This window comes from Sander lucioperca, chromosome 9 (assembly GCF_008315115.2).
Source record: "Sander lucioperca isolate FBNREF2018 chromosome 9, SLUC_FBN_1.2, whole genome shotgun sequence".
In the NCBI taxonomy this organism is placed as follows: domain Eukaryota; kingdom Metazoa; phylum Chordata; class Actinopteri; order Perciformes; family Percidae; genus Sander; species Sander lucioperca.
The window spans coordinates 27,853,320-27,875,963 of record NC_050181.1 but is presented as its reverse complement, the minus strand read 5'-3'; the positions used below and the strand labels follow the sequence as shown (position 1 = coordinate 27,875,963).

The window sequence follows — 22,644 nt, the reverse complement described above, 5'->3', positions numbered from 1 at the left end:
CGTTAACTTATTTCACCCAATGCTGGGTTAAAACCCTTAGGTAATATGAATTACTGGTAAGCATCGTATTGTGTTACTTCTACCCTTTCCCTTCTTTAACTGTTTGCTTTAAACACTGTATTTGCCCAATCATCCAAATCCATAATTGAATTCAAATTTCAATTAACCAAAAACTACTGAATTGTTTGGGTCTGGATAATTATTTACAGATACTTATGCATAAAGTTGTCAAATTGCGAAAACTAAAAAAGCTCAAGACTAGTGTTTCGATTTCTAACTCTTTTTTTGTTTACCTTTACTTATTTTACATGTGTAATTGTAACAGTCATAGTTGTATATGACCAAAAAAGAAACAACGTCCCCAACTTTAGGTCCTCAAGAAGCTGAAAATGGCAAACTCCCATGCACCTTGTAAAAAAGAAAAAAAAGAGTAAAATGGACAAAAGGAAGAAAGGCCACCCCATCCCAAATGTGCAGTGGGCTGTAAATGAATGGTTGTTTAAAAAAAAGAAAAAAGAAATGGGTGCAGCCACCAGGGGCGATAATTCTCACTATTCATCTTATCTTTGGTCTGTCAGGCCACCGGAAGTGACCTGTCAAAAAACGAAAAAGACTACCGGATTTTCAAGCTAGGTAGCCAAAAAAACAACAACAGAGGATCATTGTTTAGCTATCTGCATGAACACCTTAAACAGTTACATTTAAAGACAGGAATCTCTGTGTATGCCAGGTAAGCTAAATTACTGAATACATGTATTCTGTGTTAGTTTCGTAACTGTAACGTTACCTTTCTTTGTGACTTTAGCTGGCTTGCTAAGCCGACTTGGCCAGTTTTAACGTTAACGTTAGCTAACGTTAGCTTTTAACTCAGTTCTGGTGTCTAACTAAACATATGGCAAAGTAAAGCATAAGGTTAAGCGATTTTAAAGTAATGTTGTGTATGGCTGTCAGTATTATTTTGAACGTAACTCGAGCTAACAATGCAGCAACAATAAAGCAGGCTAGCTTGATTGTCTTCGATGGCATTTCTTCTTATCGCACTTTGTCCTCTTCTGTCGAAAAGCTGCTGTTTTTATTGCATTGGTTTTTTTTGACAGAATAAAAACAAGTCATTAAATTAACCTAGCACCTGACTCTAAACAGTACCAAGCGAAAAAAATATTAGCTAAAGACAGCCACTAGCTGGTAACTAACGGTAATTGAATAATTAAACGAGCTCCTTTTTAACATGTTAGTTCGTTTAACATAAGCTGTGATATAAGTTGTGAAATACGAGCATATAACGTTAATGTATCAAAGAAAGGTGGAAGACACAGCAATTACTCTACACGTTACTACTCATTTACCTACTCCTAAATAAATGTAGGCCAGTAAATTGATTATCTCATCACTATTCAAGTGGCTCCATGTAAAGCATCAAGCTAACATCCATGTGTTGTTTCTGTGGGAAGACAGCTAGATATTACCCTCCCTTTTATCCGTTCAAATCAGCTGTGACGTTTTGTGATGCACCACATAGGATCCCTCCCTGAAATCACAGTCTTGTATTGTCCTCTCAAGGGATGTAATATAGCAGAGAAAAATAACCACTTGAGCCTTATCTTTGTACTGGAGGTGAAACCATCATAACTTGCTAATATGGCTTTGAACAGACGACATTCTTATACCCCCCGGGTGAGTAACATGGACACTCAATATTAAATAATATCTCATTTAGTACATCAGTGTTGATTTTGATTGATGCACTTAATCAGTAGAAATCATTACATCATAATGGCTAAACCTATAAAAAGCTAAAGGTTTGTGGCACTCACCATACAGTTGATGCAGGGTTCACTTGGTTGCAAATTGGGTCCTCACACGAGAAGAATATAATTTGGGTAACTCTAGATATCCTGTGGAGAAAATGAAGTTTCTGTCCTTTATGGTTAAGATTTGTTCCCATTAATCTCAATTAGTAATTATTCTAGAGCGTTCTGCAAAACTCTGCTTCTATCATAAGGCTTTGATAAAGTTTTTCTATCCAGTTTTTTTGCCCTGTGGTTTAGAACTGTGAGGCAGCGTGAATTCACATGTCCCTACAGCTCCATAAAAGGCTTAGTGCAGTCCTAGTTTGTCTTGAATAAGCATCTTTGTGTGAGCAAGGCAGGGATATGCCTTGTTTATCAGGAAGTCAGGACATATGACTGGGTGCATGAGTGTGTTGCTGTGCTTTGTGGCCTTAAGACTGTCATTGAATATTTTTGATTTCTAAGATTGCTCTTAATAGCTGGAGCAGGGAGAATTATGGGTCACTATTGTTACACATAAAACAATACTGTTTGTTCCGGTCTTTTGCAGGTCTGGTGTACAGTATTAAACATTATTTGTCATACATACATATAAAGCTATGTCAATTTGACTGAGATTATGCTCTAAAAAGTCACCATGTCTGAAGAATTCAGAAATTGAAACAGTAAATTCTCTGGTATGTAATGACCTCACCTTCCCTCTTCCCTATCTCTCTACTTCTCCCACCTTACCCCTCATTCCCATTTGCAACCAACCTTCCTATACTTTCTCTCTTCCACATTTCCTCATATTTCTTTCTACTTCCCCACATCTATATCCCAAATCCTCCAGCTGACCAGCCCACTGATCAGCAAAATGAGCAGCACAGGAACGGTGGAGAGTAGTAAACCTCCAAAGGTAGGTCACTTTTAAATACAGACAAAAGAAAGGAACAAATGTATGGAAATAAACAAATTACTAGTGTGCATAATGACTCACAGTCTTATCCTCTTGTCTCTGCTCCTCCTCTCCTAGATTGGCTCTACAGTGGAGGTGATAGGGAAGGGTCAGCGTGGAACTGTTGCCTATATCGGTGCCACCCTCTTTGCCTCTGGGAAATGGGTGGGCGTCATACTGGATGAGGCCAAAGGCAAGAACGATGGCACCGTGCAGGGAAAACGCTACTTCGCCTGTGAGGAAAATCACGGGATATTTGTCAGACAGTCCCAGGTTAGTGACAGAAAAAATGTTGTGATGTAAGGATGCATGTATACTTTAATTAGTATGAAAAGTGTCAATGGTTTTGTTGATTGTTGTTTGAGGAACCTTTTTTTCTGAATTTATGACTACAAACAAACATTTGTTCCTGCTCCCATTTCATGTCCGTGTTGTCCTGATCACCACCTGTTTCTCTGTCACTCTGTACAGCTCCACGTGGTGGAAGATGGCTCCAGTGCAACCTCACCAGATACTCCTGAATCAGGCATTGCAAAGATACCCAGGCAAAAAGGTGAGTGTCAACCACAGCTGTGTTTGAAATTCATACGTTTGTACCTTAAGTACCTCCAAGTTAATAATAATAATAACAGTACATAATAATTCTTAATTTCTTTTCTGCAGACATTCCTGAGACTCCCAGAACAACCAAGCAGGTAGGCAACAATTATATGCACCGCACTGCTTTTTTAAAGTCCTTTGTCAGTTCAGTAAACTTGTGTTGTTTCCATGACTTGGCTTTGAACATGGTTGGATTCCTGTGGATCTTTGTATGCAGTGTAGATTTAAGAAAGATGTCCATTTATTTACTCTTTTAAAGTTAATTACTTACACTTTAATTCAATTCCTGCCCTTTACAGAGCAGTTAGGTAGGTTTAAATGTGTTAACCAAGATGAATCAGACTTCTTTACCAGACTAGAGGTGCTTTGTTTCAAAATGTTCCCCCCTTTTCTTCTGTACAATGTTAATGGGTTTCTGTTTTGCCTCTCAGCCTTTTGGTTGACTTCTCATTTTTGTTTTTCTGAAAACCTTTTGCAGACACCTGTGAACGTTAAGAAGGTAGAAATATTTAAATTAAACACATTTGCTTTTGCCTTGGTTGTTCTTAATCACACTAATGTGGCAACTCGTCTTTTGTATTTATTGGATTCTTTTACGTGTTGAATTTTGCACGGGACATCTCTTGTCGTTGATAGATGTCATTCATACTGTATTTTCTCTTGCTTTTCTGTGGCCGCACTCCATTCTGTACACCAGATCTGTTTGCTCATTTCATTTTATTTTTTTTATTCTGGTAAAGGCATTCAGCACAAACATTTAGATGTGAAATTACGACCGTTGTAAGGCGTATATCATAATATGTGTAACATAATACGTTGTATTATGGTGTCTTTGTCATTCCTTTTGGCCCCACAATTCAGTGATATTTTTGCCACTGTTTTAACACCATTGCATGAGTTCACATTTTATTCTGCTCCTTTGGCTCGAGTCATCCAGAAGAGCTATTCTTTAAGATGGTTTTAAATGGTGCATGCAGCCGTCACAACTATGATCAGTGGACATGAACTAACAGTGGGTATGCTTCTTATGTGCTGCTAATCTCTTATCTTGCTTCACCACTGGATGTATGTGTGTGTGTATGTATATCTTTGTGTGTGTGTGTGTGTGCGTGTGCCCATCCCTCCCTCTTTCTGCTACTCACCTCCTCCTCTCCTCCAGTCCTCTACCCGCCGCTCTGCCAAGGTGAGCTTGTCTACAGCAGACAGTGGTGAAAAACAACAGTTGATTCTGAAAAGTTTTGTTATTTTATTGTTCCAACTTTTTGTGGGTGCTTGGCAAGTTAAATCAAGGGCACAGCTTCAAATGTTTGAAATCTTTTCAAAGGCCATGCATTTTTGTGTCGTATGATAAGTACATACTTTGTCTGATAATTGTTTCTTTGTTTAATAATTTAAAAAAAAAAAAAGCTGGTTGTACTTCTCTGCACTTGTACAAATGTCATATACAATGGGAGCATAAAAAACAGGATGTTTGTATAACCGACTTGCTAATTATAATGTGTACAAATAAGTAAGCGGTTTCATTTTGTACCGTCAAGCTAACTTTGCAGCTGAGTTTTACAAATAACTCTTGAGTCCTAACACAGTCTCTATAATCACACTGTGGCAGTGGACCACTCCAAGTCGTCTTACGCCTGCCATCTCCCTCCCCTCCCTCTTGGTACGTTCTTCCGGACGCTCCAACCTGCCGCGCATGGTACGCTCTGTCATATCAGGGTAACTCACCTGTTACTTCACTGGGAGTGGTGATTTGTTTTGTCACGGAAAACTGGTGATTTGTTGTCCTTTGGTGCACAGGTGCAGCGCTCTACCAGATCAATTCAAACTCAAAGTGGTGTCTGTGTGAACTTGAAAAACATCTCTTGTGAGGGACACTGGGAGGTGAAATGTTTGGTTTTGGAAGATGCATGAAGTCAGGAAGATTATTATATTTTAGCCCATAAGCTATCGTGAGATGAAACCAGCGGCACAGCATGTAACACTGGATGTTCACTCTTCTACTAGGTTCATCAAAGTTGTGTGGGAAAAGCTCTTTACTGACATTCAAATACTTAACACCACACATTACTTCCTTTTCTTCCTCCGTTTCATTCCTCATCTTCTCCCTCTAGCAACTCTCTAACACATACCTGCCTTGGTCAACAGGCGTCTCGTGAGAGCCTGTCCCATCTGTCTGGTGATGTGAGTGAGGCGAGCCTGTCCTCCCATCAGGGTGCACTGGGGGCTCCTGTTATTCCTCAGCCCAGCGGGTCGCCTGCAGCAGTGGCGGTCCCGGTCCCGGCTACTCCAAGCAAGGTGGGTCACTGACAATAAGGAGAGACAATTTTAGTGTCTGCACAACAAACAAAAAAATGCTCATTCAATATGTTACACGTTTCATTTTTCATATGGAATTCATGACAATATCAACAGCACAGGAGATCAACATTTGTTCTTTTAAAGATTGATTCATTTTTTCGGTGCTTCCAGCTTTGTCAGTACGTCACATCTCCATCATTTTGTTCCTATTTTTCCATTATATCTGGCATTTTGTCCCATTACATCCATGTTTTCATTGTTTGACCAGGTGGAACCTGCCATTTCCAAGCAGGTAGAGTTTTCTAATGGCTACATGCATGCTGATGATACCTGGCATGACTTTACTAACAAACTCATCAGATGACCCTTGAATACTTGAGTTTTGTAATGTCATCACAATGAATTATGTGGTGATGATGATGCATGGTTTAACTTTCTCAGACACCCAATTCCATCATTGTGTTTGGAGAGAATTGATTAATCTTTCTCCATAGCTCTAAAATGTTAGGTTCCTTTTGAGGCGGTGAATTCAGAGGTTAAAGTTAGTTAAAGCTATGTATAGTGTGTAGTTTCTGTCTCCCCCCATGAGGAATTCAAAGTAATGACAACAAAACTGTCGGCGCATCCACATGATACTAGCCTTCCGTGATTGCGCTCAGCCCCCACTCCTCCTCCACACAGTTGCTAGTAGCCAAGGAGGACACGGAGGATTAAAAAAACATGGACTCTTCAGAAGAGGTAATGATCTTCACTAGAGTTTCTGTGCGCGAAAGGCGCCTGACACCACAATCTTCTGAACATAGCCATACTGAGAAATACTGAGGTGTGGAGCTGATAGTCTTTATTAGCTTTGTAGCAATGTAACGGACGTTCATTATTATAAAAAAGTTACGCACTAAAGCTTTAAGTGAGGAACTTATTGGCAAATTAATTTGGAGCAGCATTTATTATCTTGTTCTGGGTTTTTGGTGGTGGTACTTGATAAGTGTTTTTTGTTTCTTTACTGTCTTAAAATAAAATCTTGGGACATAAATGAAGTCTAGTTAATACTATACTATACTATACTACTATACTAGAGGCAGCAGATTTAAACTGTCCTCTTGCTTCTCCCCTCCACCCATCCATCCTTCTCAGGAGGAGGAATCAATGCGAGCTCAGGTCAAGGACCTGGAGGAGAAGCTGGAAACACTGAAGATGAAACGGACAGAGGACAAAGCCAAGCTGAAGGAGCTCGAGAAATACAAGATCCAGCTGGAGCAGCTTCAGGAGTGGAAGACCAAAATGCAAGAGCAGCAGGCTGATCTGCAGAAACAACTGAAAGAGGCCAAGAAGGTACACAGGAAAATATAGTACTAACAATTTGTCTTAATGCTGAATTATACCATTATTGATATTAACAATATATTGTAACAAAGATTAAAATAATACTAATTTGTAGGACATGTAATGATTGATATGTCTAAGACATGTAGTATTTTAAAGAAGCTGCTCCACTCTCATCATACATGATTTTCTAGAGTTTTATTTTGTACCTCCTCCTCCCAGGACGCCCGTGAGGCACAGGAGGCCAAGGACCGCTACATGGAAGAGATGTCCGACACGGCAGACGCCATAGAGATGGCCACACTGGACAAAGAGATGGCTGAAGAGCGGGCCGAGTCACTGCAAGTGGAGGTGGACACGCTGAAAGAGAAGACGGAGGAGCTCTCCATGGACCTGGAGATCCTTAGACATGAGATTTCAGAGAAAGGTGTGCGCTCTTTTCACTAATCCGCAAAGGCCTTATATCTGTGTGTCTCCTTTCTTTCTACTTTATTCATGCCCTGCTTTCCCTGACTGTGTTGCCTTTTCTTTTTCTTCTGCAGGCTCAGATGGAGCCGCTTCAAGTTACCATGTCAAACAGCTAGAGGAGCAGAATGGCAGACTAAAAGAGGCACTGGTTCGGTCAGTCAAATGTCATTAAAAAGCTGTTTTTGATTAAAGTATAAATAAATAAACTTAGTCCTAAAAATAGTCCATGAATACAAGGCCTGGAATGGGCATTTGGCAGTTTTAGCTGTCAACATTTTGGTCTGAACCCAATAAATAACCTTGTTGTAATTTAACTTTTCCTCCTCAGGATGCGTGACCTGTCTACTTCGGAGAAGCAGGAGCATGTAAAGCTGCAGAAGCAGATGGAGAAGAAGAACTCTGAGCTGGAGACTCTGAGAACTCAGAAGGAAAAACTGCAGGAGGATATTAAGCAGGCGGAGGCCACTATTGATGAACTGAAGGAGCAGGTAAAGTCAAGAAAAGAGGAGGAATAGGATTACAGAGAGGAAATGTTTTCATGAGTCTCTGATGATGTTTCTGGAGGTTGCACATTAATATGGTGAACATAAAAGAAACCAAGTCAAATACTGTTATTAACAGTGAACAGGTATGAACAGGTTTAGGCTGAGTTATATTTAAAAGAAACAAGGACTGTTGTTTGTTACCAGGTGGATGCTGCTCTGGGGTCAGAGGAGATGGTGGAGACCCTCACAGAGAGGAACCTCGACCTGGAGGAGAAAGTCAGAGAGCTGAGAGAAACAGTCACCGATTTGGTCTGTACAAATGCATTTTGATTCCTGTCTTACAATACAAACTATGCAAGTATTCACAATTAGATTCTCATTTTCAGGTAAATTCATAGCAACATAATGGTATAAGTAACTAGGAAATTAGTACAAAGGTTGAAAAGAAGTAGAATAAGCTAAAAACATAGGACATTTATCACTGAATTTATTTTCTGTAACAATAGGAGGCCATTAATGAGATGAACGATGAGCTCCAGGAGAATGGCCGGGAGACAGAAATGGAACTGAGGGAGCAGGTGGACCTGAGTGCAGCAAAGGTCAGAGAGGCTGAAAAAAGGGTGGAGGCTGCCCAGGAGACTGTAGCTGATTACCAGCAGACCATCCGCAAATACAGAGACCTCACCACCAGCCTACAGGTGGGTGGAAAGGAGGGAAACACGCATGCTCAAGGAAATAATCAGAGGATTCATTACATTTTTGCTATACAACTTAGTTGTTAGGGAATTTGCCTCCTGTACACTGGATGAGGAAGCCTACAGGGTGGATGCTCTGACACTGTATGTGCTTTTCCCCTGCGCACCAGGAGGCCAACAGAGAGCTGATCACCCAGCAGAATGCAAATGCTGAACAAGTTCAACAACCGCCTGCTGAACTATTTGACTTCAAGATTAAGTTTGCAGAGACCAGGGCTTATGCCAAGGTAGGAAACCTTCATGTGTTACCATGCCAGGAATGATGAGTTTACACCTTTTAACAACATTTGCTTATAATCTGTGTTCCTAGGCCATTGAGATGGAGCTGAGGAAAATGGAAGTGGCTCAGTCAAACAGACAGGTATCCCTCCTCACCTCCTTCATGCCGGACTCCTTCCTCCGTCATGGTGGAGATCACGACTGTATTCTGGTCCTTCTGCTCATCCCGAGGCTTATCTGCAAGGTATGTGGACAAATGAGTACGAGCATTTTTTTGTCTAATCCGGATCACTATGAACTCATTTTGCTGTGCCTAGTAATAATGAATGCTTCTGTGCGTGTCCCTTACCTGGTAGGCCGAGCTGATCAGTAAACAGGCCCAGGAGAAGTTTGACTTGAATGGGAATTTGGCCCAGGGGACGGGGCTCAGAGGGCCTCCAGGAGAACAGCGCAGTTTTGCCTCAGGACTGGTCTACTCCCTCTGCCTGCTGCAGGCCACTCTGCACAAATATGAACAGTAAGCACGTTATCACGAATGTGTCAGAAATAAAATATGGTATTACTTCCAGAGAATTTTGAAGAATTGTGTACGGGCTCCCAGCAATTATTGTTTTTTACTAAAATAAAATAGTAATAATAATAATCTTGCTGTGATATTGTAAACCTTATTCAGTAACAATTTTTCTGTTCTTTTCACTCCTCTCTGCTCTGATTCTAGGGCTCTGAATACCTGCAGTGTGGAGGTTTTTAAGCGCATGGGTACCCTCTACTCTGAAATGAGCTTCCATGAGCGCTCTCTGGATTATTTCATCGACCTGCTGCATAAAGATCAGCTAGATGAGACCATCCAGGTGGAACCTCTGACTAAGGCCATCAAGTACTATCAGGTAACAAAAGAATGTGGTTAAAGAACTTACCAGAGTTGTATCCATCTTTTAAACACACACACTTAATCAAACCCCTGAATCCATTTTCTTAACATCATTTGTTAGGATCTTCCGATGTTCATGTAAAACTATTATGTGATTGTTCTAAATGAGTCTCTCAGCTGCTGTACATTTGTTTTACAACTACTATCAAATACAAATATATACTCAACAACTGTGTTTATGTATTTTGGTGCAACCAGCCCATAATCTTTTCTTAAATCTAAAGTTTTTCACTGTTGTTTTGTCTTCCAGCAACTACACAGCGTCCATCTGGCAGATCATACTGAAGACTGCACAGTGCAGCTGGCTGACCACATTAAGGTACGTTAAGCTGCTTCAGCAGAGTTTTACTCCTAGTACAGAGTAAACAATTTCAGGAGAAATCTCAACAATGTAGTTGTTTAGAAAGATTATTCATCTTTTAATTGTAATACATACTTTTTTCCCTCCAAGAAAAAAAAGTCCTATAATAAACAGAAATGAGAGTATAGCAATAGCGTCTCCTAACATCACTTATCCCCACCTCTCACCTCCAGTTTACCCAGAGTGCACTGGACTGCATGGGAGTGGAGGTAGCTCGCCTGCGGGTGTTCCTGGCAGCAGGTCAGGAGAGCTCAGGCCTTACTGTTCTTCTAAAGGACCTGGACACTTCCTGCTCTGATATCAAACAGTTCTGTAAGAAGATCCGCCGTCGCATGCCTGGACCAGATGTAGTTGGAGCACCCGCTGCTCTTAACTTTGGACAAGAGGTACGGGATACAGAAACAAACATATAGACAAGTTAAAAATCACACACACACACTAGAGGTGTTGAAATTAATCAAACAATCGATGCATCGAATCGTGGACATGGACGATGCTGCATCGATAATCGGCCTGGCCATAATCGATTATTTACTGGTTAAAATTGAATGTAGGCCTAACAACCTTTCTGTTTACATATTCTGTTATGTTTTTCACATTCAGGAAGTGCCATGTGCTCAGTGCTGTAGTTTTATGTATCCAATTTATTTAGTATTAGAGCACTGCAGAATGTTTTATTTTTGAAGCTTGAAAAGCTATGAATTAAATATCCTATATGGCTTTAATAGAAAAATGTATTTGACGCATCGAGATATTGAATCGAAGACATGATAATCGTAATCAAATCGGGAGATCAGTGAAGATTCACACCTCTTACACACACACACACACACACACACACACACACACACACACACACACACACACACACACACACACACACACACACACACACACACACACACACTCTGTCTAATGATCTTTGACTTACTAACGCTCACAGTGAAATGAGTGATCTACAGTAGATATTTGACTGACATATTGTCTCATCTGGGAGGTGTCGGAGTCGCTGACGGAGTGCAGGCGCCAGCTGACCCGTGTGGTGGCTGTGCTGCAGGAGGTGGCTGCAGCTGGAGCTCAGATGGTTGCTCCGCTGACAGAACAGGAGGGGCTCAACGCTCTCAAACTGGAGGATATCGCCTGCAAGGCCGTGGAGCAGGTAGTTTGACTGTTAATAATCATGTTCCATTTGCCCGATACTCTTGACCCAAACAACGGGACATTTATCACTGACGATTTTAGTTTCAGGTATTTCTGTTTTTGTTTAAATTGAGAATCAATAGGTACAGATGTTCTAAGCATTTTCAAATGCTGTTCGATTCATGTTAAACTTGCGTATTGCTGTTTTGGGACAAGTAGACATAGGTTGTTGGTTTTAGGTTGTGTTGTTGTATTAATCTCCACTCCTTGTTCTAAGGTGTATGGCTCTCAAGGCCTGAATGGCCCAGAGAGTCTGCGTCAGTCCTGCACCTCCGTCATCGCTACCATGAACAAGATGGCCACGGCCATGCAGGAAGGAGAGTATGATGCTGACAAACCACAGGGCAAGGTATCGGTTTGCCTTAACTTTTTTCTCGTTAATGAGTCACATAATTCAGACATTGCAATTCAAGCAATATTTCTGCCGTTAATGATTTAATCCCAGTTCCAATTCTTACTATTTGATCATGTCCTCCACGTCCTCAGCCTCCTCCAGTGGAGATTAGAGCATCCACCGTCAGGGCTGAGATGACTGACGCTGAGGGTCTAGGAGTTAAACTAGAAGACAGAGAGACGGTTATCAAGGAGGTCAAGAAGTCCCTCAAGATCAAGGTGACACCTCCAACAAAAATCACTAACCTTTCTCTGTGAAGTGTTTTACAGAAGTCTGCCAGTTTGAAATAGAAAAGCATCCGAAACAGGCATAACCAATGTGATTGTACCTCACCTCTTCCCAGGGTGAGGAGCTGAGTGAGGCCAACGTCCGTCTGAGCCTGCTGGAGAAGAAGCTGGACACCTCCACCAAAGACGCCGATGAACGTGTGGAGAAGATTCAGACCAAGCTGGATGAAAACCTCGCCCTGCTGAAGAAAAAAGAAAAGTAAGAGTGATAAAGAAGCACACGGACCTCTTTTCAACACAGCTTATTTTCCTGCTCGCTCACCTTCCTTTCCTCCTCATCTTCAGGGAGTTTGAGGAGACAATGGATGCCCTGCAGGCTGATATCGACCAGCTAGAGGCAGAGAAGGCAGAGCTGAAACTACGTATTAATAACCAATCCAAGATGACCATCGAAGGCCTGAGAGCCACACCTGCCTCTGGAATCGCCTCCATTGTTCAGGGATCTGCAGGAGGTGAATTACTGTCGATTTTTCTTTAAGGAGATCAAAATCATTTTATGTCTGATAAAAGGTGTGGCCTCTAATTCAACCTTCTGAGATGCTATTTCAACCAGCGCATAGTGAGATATTTTATGCCTGCAGTTTGTGTAATTGGATTACTGCAATAGCGGGGGAACACAACACTGTTAAAGGAGAAGCACAGGCTGTCAGTGATTGAATGTCTCACCATTTCCCCTGTCCCTCTCCAGCAGGTCTGACTCCATCCCTGGCAGGACAAGTACAGGTGGTTGACTCCCCTCTCCTCAGGCAGCAGGTTGAGACCCAGAGACTGGGTATTAAACACCTCAAGAATGAAAACAACAGACTCAAGGTACACTGGTGTTGGAGTTAGTATTATTAATATTATAATATTGTGCTAGCTGTCTAAAGTCTGAGTATATCGACTTACAGGCGGAGAAGATGAGAGCCCAGCTGGCCTCCCTGCCTCCACTCTGCCCTCCCAAACTACCAAAAGTGTCCAAAGAAAGCTCCATGCCACCAGAAGGACTAAACACAGGCATCTATCGCAGGACTGACCAAATGCTGTCAACACTGCTCAAGCTGAGTTCAGAGGTTAAAGTGGTGGACATCAGTGGGAAGACAGCAGGTGTGTATGTGTGTCAGTTTCCAAACCTTCCTCTCCTGTGTGCGCCTGAGCGTCCTGGTTCATTGTTGGTCTTTCTCTCCTCTCTTTCTGTGTTTCTCCTAGTTAGTGCCGGTGCCCAGCTGCTGGAGCAGACAGCTCGACTGCAGAACCTCAGTGATGCTCTGGACAAACTCAAGGTGACAACTTCAGAATCATATCTGTTCTCCTCACCATGTCAATAAGTTAACAATACAAAAACCAAACATTTGGACCCTTCTCTGTTTCAGGGAGAAGTTGCCGAACATGTTGTCTCCTATCAGCCTGGAGCTAAGGCTTCCTCTGACTTCGCCACCTTCCCCGCCTCCTCTTTTGTTAAGGTAAAACAAAACAGTACTCCCACACACCATCAGCTACAATATTTAACAAAGTTTGATCTTTTCTAGTCAGAAGGTGTCAATACATGTACATATATGCATTGTTTCCTAGGCCAAGGAAGAGAAGCAGGGAGGAACAGTGTTTGTGGGTCGTGTTGCCATTCCTTGCACCCGTGGACAGGAACAAGTCCATCACCTCGTCCTATCACAGCAGCAGCTGCAGAAAGTGCACCGCCTCCTCATGGCCTAAGACAGCATGCCATTGGCCCACAGATATAATTAGCAGTACATCAAGAAAAGCTTTTGTTCTTTATTCTCATTCCAGCTTCCACTTTACTCCAACATTCTCCTTTATTTATCCCTTTTGCTTTTCACTATTCTCAGGAAATTGTATCCAATATTTGCAGACTATAGCACTAATAACATTAAGGCACAGCAGTGACTTTATATTGACGTAAAACTGGTGTTTTAAATGAAGTCCAAATGGATTTGACTCCTGAATGTCACATTATGAAGGTGTCCTGTTTTCACTGAAAGCGTTTGTATGCCCCAATTTTACCAACTTTGTGGGAAAAGGAGAAAGTTAAGTCATTTTTACTGTACTTGCACCTAGTAATAGTCTTTCCCTTTGTATCTTTTGTATTTGTAGTAATTCAGACAATAAAAGCAATTCACTTCAGAGCAAGAAACATGTCAATGTCAATTTTGATTTGATATATTGTACCTGTATGTCCTCTGCAAACTAAAAGAAATGAGCTGCTCCAAAATGTACAGTCTAATATCAAGTTCCACTGTCTGGTCCCAAGTGTACATTGTTGTGGAGTATACACATTACACAATTACATGCCATCTCTACTGTATATTATCATGCCAAGGTATTCTGTTATGGAGTCAATTTTATTAAATGAATAGATTAATAGTATAACCTCAATAACCAGAACTTGGTATAACATTCGGAACATGACCTCTAAAGTGCCACAGCACAGGTCGATGTACATTTTAACAGGCTTGGGCAAACCGTTCCAAAGCAGTTTCTCTACCACTTCTCTCCATATGTCTCACACTTGTTTCCCCAATCACTGTTCATCTAAGTGATGAACAATAATTACATTTTAAAAGTTTTGAGGGGCTGTACTCGATATTCAGAAAAAGTGGTCTGGGATTGATCGTCAAAATACCGATGCTTTTTCGTGGCCCTTGGCATCCGATACCAACATGCACAAGGCACTCGCATGCACGCATGGCCAGACCGGCTATTAAAACAAGGAACAGAGAAGCTTAAATTTCAACACAGGAGGAGTGTGTCTTCATTCTCTGCTAAGGATGCCATTACTCCACTATATTGTTACATAGCAAATAGTTGTTTACTGCTATATTAAAAAGGTTCTGAATATCAAGTACAGCACCTTTAAGGCCTAAAGGAAACTAAATCTGTATACCATACTTGATCTGTGTGGGACATTGAGAACCATCAGAAGGATCATTAATTCAGAACTTTAATAAAGGATTCATGTTAAAACTTAAAAAAGTCCTCTTGAAATCTTAGCATCAACTTGCATAGAAAACATCAACTGACATTTAAAGTGCTGAATTAAAAATGCTTTGGAAGGTAAAATATTGAAAATCAAATTTTTGGTGGCAAAGAACATACTCAAAAAAAAAAAAAAAATTCAACAACTAAAAGAAAAAAGGAGCAATATGTGAATGTGAGGTCATTAAAAATTTTGAGTGTGAACTAAGCCATTTGAGGATTTGTGTTTGCTCCTGGTTACAAGCATGTATAGTTCTGTGTTTAACAAATGGGACTGTTCTGTGATAAGCAAAGGCAACTGGACTTGCTAGAAATTGTTGAAGACGTTTCGGCTCTCGTCCAAAAGGCTTCTTCAAATCTGACCAATACATCCATGGTTCTGACTGACTAGTGGGGAGTTCCAGATATTTAACCTCTGGTGGGTTGTGTGTAAATATCTGGAACTCCCCACTAGTCAGTCAGATTTGAAGAAGCCTTTTGGATGAGAGAATTTCTAGCAAGTCCAGTTGCCTTTACTTATCCAAGAGAACTACCATGACCTGGACGACTTAGAACCATCACAGACAAATGGGACTGTTGTGAAACAATGTACTGCAGGTGAGGCAAGAGTCTGCAGTAGATAATAAATGGAAGTTGACCATATCTGAAGCTTGTAAAAACTCCCTGCCTCAGTAGAAGCCACCATTGTGGTTGTACAATCTGGGTCTGTGATGGGTGTACGGAGCATAGTGGCGCCTGGCATGGCGGCTCTTCATCACGTCCTGATGATGGTGCTCGTCGTAGGGCTCAAAATGGTGGGGAGGCTTGTAGTCGAAACCTGCAGAACATACAGGACGTGTTAGGCTTTGAAAGACACTTTCATAGGAACTAGATCAGAAGACCAACAGATACATTGTAAATGTAAATGTAAAAACAAACGTTTACCCTTCAGTGCAAGTGGTCTAGTTAATGGAAAACGCATCCGTTTGGTCACTCAGCCACATTTATATCGGCATACCAACTTACCATTTCTAACCCGTCTGGTCTCATGGTATGATGTATGTGGCTGTGGGTAATTGTCAAAGTTGAAGTAACCAACACTGAAGAACTCCTCCCTGTAGCCGTCATAGCTGTTGTAAGTTCTCTTTGATGGGTGTCGCTCTGAAATGGAGACAGGGGAGGTGGGGGTGTTAATAAAGACAGAGAATACTTTGCTATGCTCCTGTCTTTTGAAATTACTCTAACACAACACAAGAACCTGACATTTTGATTTGATTTATTTATCTCGAACAAAAAAATTAAAAATTAAAAAAACAGATAAAAACAAAGACAAAACAAACTGATAAACTGATTTCAAAGAAGAAAAAAAAGGATGAGTTTAAGAAGAAGCAGGCAGAAGCATAATGCTTATATAGTCCTGCCCCTAACAAATAATGCATATACAAAAATGCAACAACATCCCCTCTCTATCCTGGTAAATCATTTTATTTGTTATTGTTTTAAATTTGACAATGTCCATAACTTTTAACGATTGTCAATTAAAAAAAACAAAACAAACAGATTAGTGTGCTAATGATACCCCGCATGATTTATTATCCTGATGGCTCTTTTTTTGCAATGTGCAAATCTTTTGTAAGGTGCTTTTGTAGGCGCTTCCCCAAACTTCCACACAATATCAGATCAGATATGCAGAAACTTTTCTATAATATACTCTTTCAATTACTTCATTAAGAATTACTATTCCAATTTCCAAATAAAATACATTTGATAATTTCTTTTGTGATCATAAGATGTGCTATAAGGCATCCCCACAACAACAAATTTGTGTCATCTGCAAAAAATTGTTGTAAATTTGATAGTCTATAAATTTCATTAAAAAGGTGGAGGATAAACCATGTTGGGCTCAATATTGACCCCTGTGGGACGCCACAGGAAATGCTGAGGCGCATTGACCCGTGATGACCCTCTTAGCTTTTAAACCAGTCATGGGCCACACCTTTCCATTTTTGTAGCAGTGTTTCATGATCAACAGTATCAATGCTTTTTTTAAGATCAATGAAAATTGCCATCACATTTATTTGTTGATGCTTTAGATGACTGAAACATATTTGGTAAGCACATAAGCTAGAACATTTAAATTTAAAGTGATGTAATTGTATTTTATGCAGTATTTTGAACACAAATCAAATACACAGCAACTAAACCATAAAAACCTAAACAACCTGTCCGTGTGGATGTTTTAATACTTATGTTTTAGTACTTATACTAATACTATTGTTGGCAAAATAGCTGATGTGAGGAGGGCTGTGGTAGTTTGAGTAAGGATTCACTCGATGCAATCCTGAAGAAGCAGCATGACATGCATCAGCAAACAAACAAGAAGTGCTGAGAGAAACTCTTCAGTTTACAAGATTTACACAAAAAATTGTAGTCACTCTAAATTGTGGAAACAGTGTTGCCATCATGTTTTTAGGGTCCCTGCAGATTTCAGAAAAGCCTAACTTATGTTATACTAGTATATCCCATTTAATTTTAAACTCTAAATCATAAAATATATTTAGAAAAAAAATAGGATTTTTCTGTATATTGTGAGATAAAACTGATTTTATACTACCAAGCTATAATTAAGATCTCCACCCCACCCCCCTACCCCCCCACAATTAGATGCCATCTAAAAATTGAAACACTTTTCTACATTTGACTATAGATGGGACAGTCAATCCTGATGGACATCAAGTGTACAATTTAACAAGACTGACAAATCCAAATGTCATATATCCAGTGCATTAATATTAAGAAGATAATGGCTTATTGTGATTTATCGTACCCATATTTGCTTGCTTTTTATTAATCAACCAATAGAAAGGATCCCAAACAACACATCATCATCTGATGTCTTACCTGCAGGTTTGGTAGCCTTTGCATTGGCTGCCTGCTGAGCAGTAACCTGAGCATTATCTAAAAAGAACAAACTCATGTCAGCCTAATTTAAAGAAATTATTTAAAAGAAGAAATTTAATTAGTTTAAAAAAAGCCATAAATGCATATTTTAGTTGAAAGACTAATGCCGCCTACACATGATCCGTGGTAAAACCGCTCTGCGCTGGCCATTCCATTGTTTTCCTATGGAGGAGAGCGGTGCCGCCCAACTAGGCGCAGCGCTACCCTTGGCGTCGCGCACCGCTCAGAATTGGCGCCGTGCACTGCACTCAAAGTTCAAATTATTTCAACTTTGACCTCGCTGCCGCTGACCTTCCAAGGCGCAACCAATTCCAGAACGTTCCTGCTTTGTCTCTTGCGCTCCCCTTACCTCACGGTTTTGTCGCGGATCATGTGTAGGCAGCTTAAGAGTAAAGCTTGATTTATGGTTCTGCGGAGGCTCACTCAGAGCTTTCGCAGTAGCTTACGTAAGTGGACTAAAGTTTATACTTGTGCGTTGGTGTGTGCGTCGAGCCGGCGTGTGTGTGTGCGCGCGCGTGTGTGTATATGGCGAGGGAGAAGTGAGAGAGTGACTGTGATTAGCTTCGGAGCAAGTAGCGACTCTAGAGTCAAAGTGGGACACACAAAGTGTCTCTATACAGTATATTTACTCCTGTGTGTGTATATGACATTTCCTCCTCACCAACAGCAGTCAGTGGACAGGGCATAGTAACCCCCCAGGCCTGTGCAGAGTGCTGTAACAGCAGAGAGGTTATCTTGCGGTGTGCAAGGGCGTTCCAGTGGACGCCGTCATTCGTACGATAGTGCAGCGAGAAGCGGAACTGAAAGTGAAGGTCCAACACATCCATCCCATAGGCGTCAGCCAGAGTCCCGCTGTAGAAGTTGGCTTCAATCACATCATAACGCAGCTGGGGAACCTTGTGCTCAATCTGAGGTGAAGGAGGGAGAGGGGACAAAGTTTTAAGGCTGGTACAGTAGAGCAGCAGTAGTCAGAAGACAATGCAGAGAAATAAGCCTACCCCCCATTAGACAAAGTGTGGGGGGAAAAAAGAATCAAAATGTAAGTAGTTTAACACCTTACTATGGTCTTCACAAGCCAAGACATTTCTTTTTTAGTAATCTAACCCAATTTAGAGACTAGTTTGAACTCCAGATACCTGAAACCATACAAATCTCCTGCTCTATGTATGCTGTGAGCGTATTAACATTTATAATCATCCCAGTTTAAAATTTATGGTGTGACAAAGAAAATAATCAATAAATAAAAGCTGTCATTTTCTGAGTTCTTCTAATGGAGTCTTAATTATTTTTGTCTGACTTTCTGATGTTACTAAGCCCTTGTGAACTTTGTTCACGGCCATCCGTCCAGCTCCCAAGGAGCTGTAATACATATAGGACAGCTGGTTTTGTGAAAAGTGACGCCACTACTGAGGTAGGAGAGGAGGTGGATTGAATGAATGTACGCCTCAGTAGTGCTTTCACAACCCTCACGTCTTGTGTCTCATGTGAATTCCCAGTAAGGTGTAAGAGGAAATATTTTATGACAGATGTGTGCCAATTTGACCCAACAAGACATAAATTCCCTGTTTAGTAATTATGCAGAGGTTTGGCGATGACATACCTCGGGGACCAGGAAACCACCTTTAATCCTCTCTCCTAAGGGCATGGTGAGGTTCCATACGACCAGGGTTTCCTTTGGCAGAATCGCCTTCAGCTCATCAAATAACTTATGTAGGTTCTCCTTGTAGTTATCAAGCCAACTGGAGTTGTATCTACAAAACCCAACACAGACGTACCTATAAAGAACAAAGTCACTTACTATGCACAAACTAATCAAGAGAGATCCAGGGACACCTTACACCGGGGAACAGGTTAGTTAAACAGCATTGAGTGCTTATTTCAGGCAAAAAAAAATGTATTTGAGCTAAACAGTGCTTCGTCCTCTGCCACTGCTTTCCACACTTGCACCAACATAGAATTGACTAAATCTGATCACTTAAATGTTGCAGTAACACTGAGTCTGTAGAAAAGCACAGCTGTATAGTTGTAGAGAGCTATTAACTTCCACCCACACCTTCCTTGCCCTTGCTGTTAGATCAAGAGGCAGGGGTGAGGAGAAATTAATAAATTAGACCTCAACCACCCTTTTAGACATCTTAACACAGGCAGCATTCCAAATCACATACTTTTTTGTGACCCCTTAATTACCACGTTTACATTAACAACAGATCACCAAGGTAAATAGTATTACTAGTACTATATCTAGTTACTCTTTCACTAGTCTATAGCAACAACGTTTCACTTCTGGGATTGTTCAGGTGCCGCAGGAAATTCGCCGGATGTCCCTTATTTTCGGCCGGATGTCCGTTTCCCTCCGCTTTCTTTGTGTTGTAATTTTAAACTCCGGTGGATTTCTGAGGACTATGGTTAACTGCTCCTCAGATTTCTGCAGGGTGAATCCAGACAGCTAGCTAGACCATCTGTCTGACTAAAACAACCTTTGAATGTAAATTTTCCACCAAAACAAGTTTCTTCCCGAGGCTATTTTGCAGAGGCACAGTTGCTCCGTCCAGCGCTTAGCTCCACCCAAGACGATTGTGATTGGTTTAAAGAAATGCCAATAAACCAGAGCATGTTTTTCTCCCATCCCAGAATGCTGTGTGGACTAGCCAGACCCTCCTCCGCAGCGCTGTGGAGGAAGGTCTGGCATTGCAAGACTACTCCTTCACCTACCCACCTTGAAATATCCCAAACGCAGGAGTTGAGAATGACTACATCTGGTTTCAAGCCTTGGCGGAAGTCTTCTAGGATGCTCTGCATGTAGCCAGAGTAGACGCGCGTCACAAAGTAGAAGCGTACAAGGTGGTGGGCGGACTGAAACTGCCGAACCTCCCGGTACCCCGTTCCATTGTGCATTTGATTTAGGCAACCTCCTTCCACCAGGCAGTCCTGTTCAAAGCTCATCTCACCCTGAAGGAGAAAACAGGAATTATTTTTCCAAGTTTAAGTGGAGGAGGGTTGCTACATTGAACTTTTTGGAGATCACATCTTATGACAACAGTAAGCAAAAACAATGCCATGTCATGAATATCGAATTCCTTTCATGCACCTTCTTTTTATCATTAAGTGCAAACCTGGTGAATATTAGCCCTAAACACATCACTTGCCTTGCTCTTGAGTTGTGTTGCAGTGAGATACTTGTCCTTCTGCAAAAGCACAACAAGGTCCTTGTACACAGACCTCTGAACTACGGGTGAGATACAGAGAGTATTAAAAGTGGCAGTGTAAAAATCTGACCCATGCTGACAACCAAACCATCCAGGGTGCATGCAGATTTCTTCTGACTTTTGGAAGCTGGCAAATGGACAGTCAGCAAAACATCCTGCCTGCCATTCAAGAGCAATGTGATGATAGTCACCATTTTGTTTTTCAAATGAAATGAGCTGCTGTAAAACTTTAATAATGTGTTCCTTTTTAAAAGATTATTTTGAAAACGAGAAGGTGAATTTAAGTGGCTACTACTCACTGGAGTCTCCCATCACCACAATGAACTTGTTATGGAGCAGCTGGCTGGCCTGCTGGTGGCTCACACACTTCATCATCTCCTGTTAATTACAAAGCCAAGGTGTTTTTTGTTCACCAACATACTGTGAAAGTGAGAGTAGCATTTACTCACGAAATAAGATGGTTGACATTAGGTAACGTTAACTAAGTTACAGAATGTATTAGCCACAATACCGTTGGTAACATTAAAGATGGCTCACACTTCTGGTAGCCTTAAGCTAAGACTGGCTGGCTTTAGACTTAAATTAACATAGGAAACATACTTACCATTATTGAATTTAGGGGCAAATTGGAGACGTATTTAAGATTTGACGCTAACTACTAGCTAACGCTAACCGGTAAAAAAAACAAAAAAAATAAGAAAGAAACTCGCTGTTTGTTGAGGTTTTGAATCTAGCTAGCTAACATTAACGTTGGCTAACTTTAACGTTACTGGAAAGTGAATCATCACAATCTGGACGTTTTTAGTTCCAGGACCTAACGTTAAACCCGCAATGTCGTCACCAACTGGCCCCTCGCTCCACTTTTAAAGTTGTTTGACAATTCGAACAAGATCAAAACTATGCCATTGTCTTATTTTGTAGCTTTAACATACAAGTTTTAACTTTTAACTCGACTCTACCGTTACTTCGTTCGACAACAGGTGTCTGCAATTTGATGATGCTTTTAAAGACTAACGGAAGTATCACTTTTTCGTTTCGTACGCGCCATAAATCAGTCTCGCGAGGTTAATTTAGACAAATTAAAATGAGATGTGGTTTGATTGATTTACTCTGAGTAATAATCAAAATATAAACTGCATGATGGATTAAAAAAAAAATTAATAAAATTACAATTTGCTTAATAGTTCGTATTCAGTCTTTGTGATGAATTAATAATTACATTTTTAAATTATAATGCAAAAAAAATCTTTAAATGTAACTTGCCTACATTTACATTTAGGCCTACTTGTGTAAGCCCTCTGTGCATGTCCGCTGTTGCCCAAATTACCTTTACACTCAAATACCCAGAGACCAATGCTCCTGTGCTGGAATAACACAACCTGGTAGACCTACCTGGTTTTCCATGTATCAGTTAGTGGTGAGTTCATTAAACACACATTTAAAGACTAAGCAACCATTTTAGATATGTTAAATAACTCCA

At 40.9% G+C, this 22,644-nt stretch overlaps 2 protein-coding genes across 14 annotated transcripts; one reads left to right on the top strand and one right to left on the bottom strand.

The window, feature by feature from the left end:
- The first annotated feature begins 519 nt into the window (after positions 1–519).
- LOC116042282 (dynactin subunit 1-like) lies at positions 520–14,172 on the top strand. Of its 11 annotated transcripts, none has more exons than XM_031288411.2 (32): positions 520–730; positions 2,623–2,688; positions 2,806–3,000; positions 3,199–3,280; positions 3,391–3,422; positions 3,806–3,826; positions 4,487–4,510; positions 4,937–5,023; positions 5,473–5,622; positions 5,894–5,917; positions 6,760–6,957; positions 7,171–7,375; positions 7,491–7,569; positions 7,745–7,904; positions 8,106–8,210; positions 8,408–8,599; positions 8,767–8,883; positions 8,967–9,119; positions 9,232–9,392; positions 9,594–9,762; positions 10,057–10,125; positions 10,341–10,553; positions 11,165–11,326; positions 11,585–11,716; positions 11,854–11,979; positions 12,105–12,247; positions 12,334–12,500; positions 12,737–12,858; positions 12,939–13,134; positions 13,237–13,310; positions 13,401–13,490; positions 13,600–14,172. In XM_031288411.2, exons 2-32 carry the CDS (start codon positions 2,647–2,649, stop codon positions 13,735–13,737), a joined length of 3,828 nt encoding a protein of 1,275 aa, XP_031144271.1. In that variant the 5' UTR covers positions 520–730; positions 2,623–2,646; the 3' UTR covers positions 13,738–14,172. The 11 variants fall into 11 exon arrangements, with proteins under 11 accessions (XP_031144271.1, XP_031144267.1, XP_031144269.1 ...); XM_031288407.2 differs by lacking the exon at positions 520–730 and adding an exon at positions 1,481–1,674; XM_031288408.2 differs by lacking the exon at positions 520–730 and adding an exon at positions 1,482–1,674 and having other exon boundaries at positions 12,740–12,858.
- A 708-nt stretch (positions 14,173–14,880) lies between these two features.
- On the bottom strand, positions 14,881–22,583 carry fam113 (family with sequence similarity 113). Of its 3 annotated transcripts, XM_031288418.2 has the most exons (11): positions 21,908–22,207; positions 21,769–21,815; positions 21,464–21,542; positions 21,105–21,184; positions 20,675–20,907; positions 19,559–19,709; positions 18,620–18,866; positions 17,899–17,955; positions 17,270–17,338; positions 16,024–16,158; positions 14,881–15,835 (listed from the first exon to the last, which is right to left on the bottom strand). In XM_031288418.2, exons 2-11 carry the CDS (start codon positions 21,769–21,771, stop codon positions 15,687–15,689), a joined length of 1,203 nt encoding a protein of 400 aa, XP_031144278.1. In that variant the 5' UTR covers positions 21,772–21,815; positions 21,908–22,207; the 3' UTR covers positions 14,881–15,686. The 3 variants fall into 3 exon arrangements, with proteins under 3 accessions (XP_031144278.1, XP_031144275.1, XP_031144277.1); XM_031288415.2 differs by lacking the exons at positions 21,769–21,815; positions 21,908–22,207 and adding an exon at positions 22,557–22,583; XM_031288417.2 differs by having other exon boundaries at positions 21,769–22,207.
- Positions 22,584–22,644: the final 61 nt, after the last annotated feature.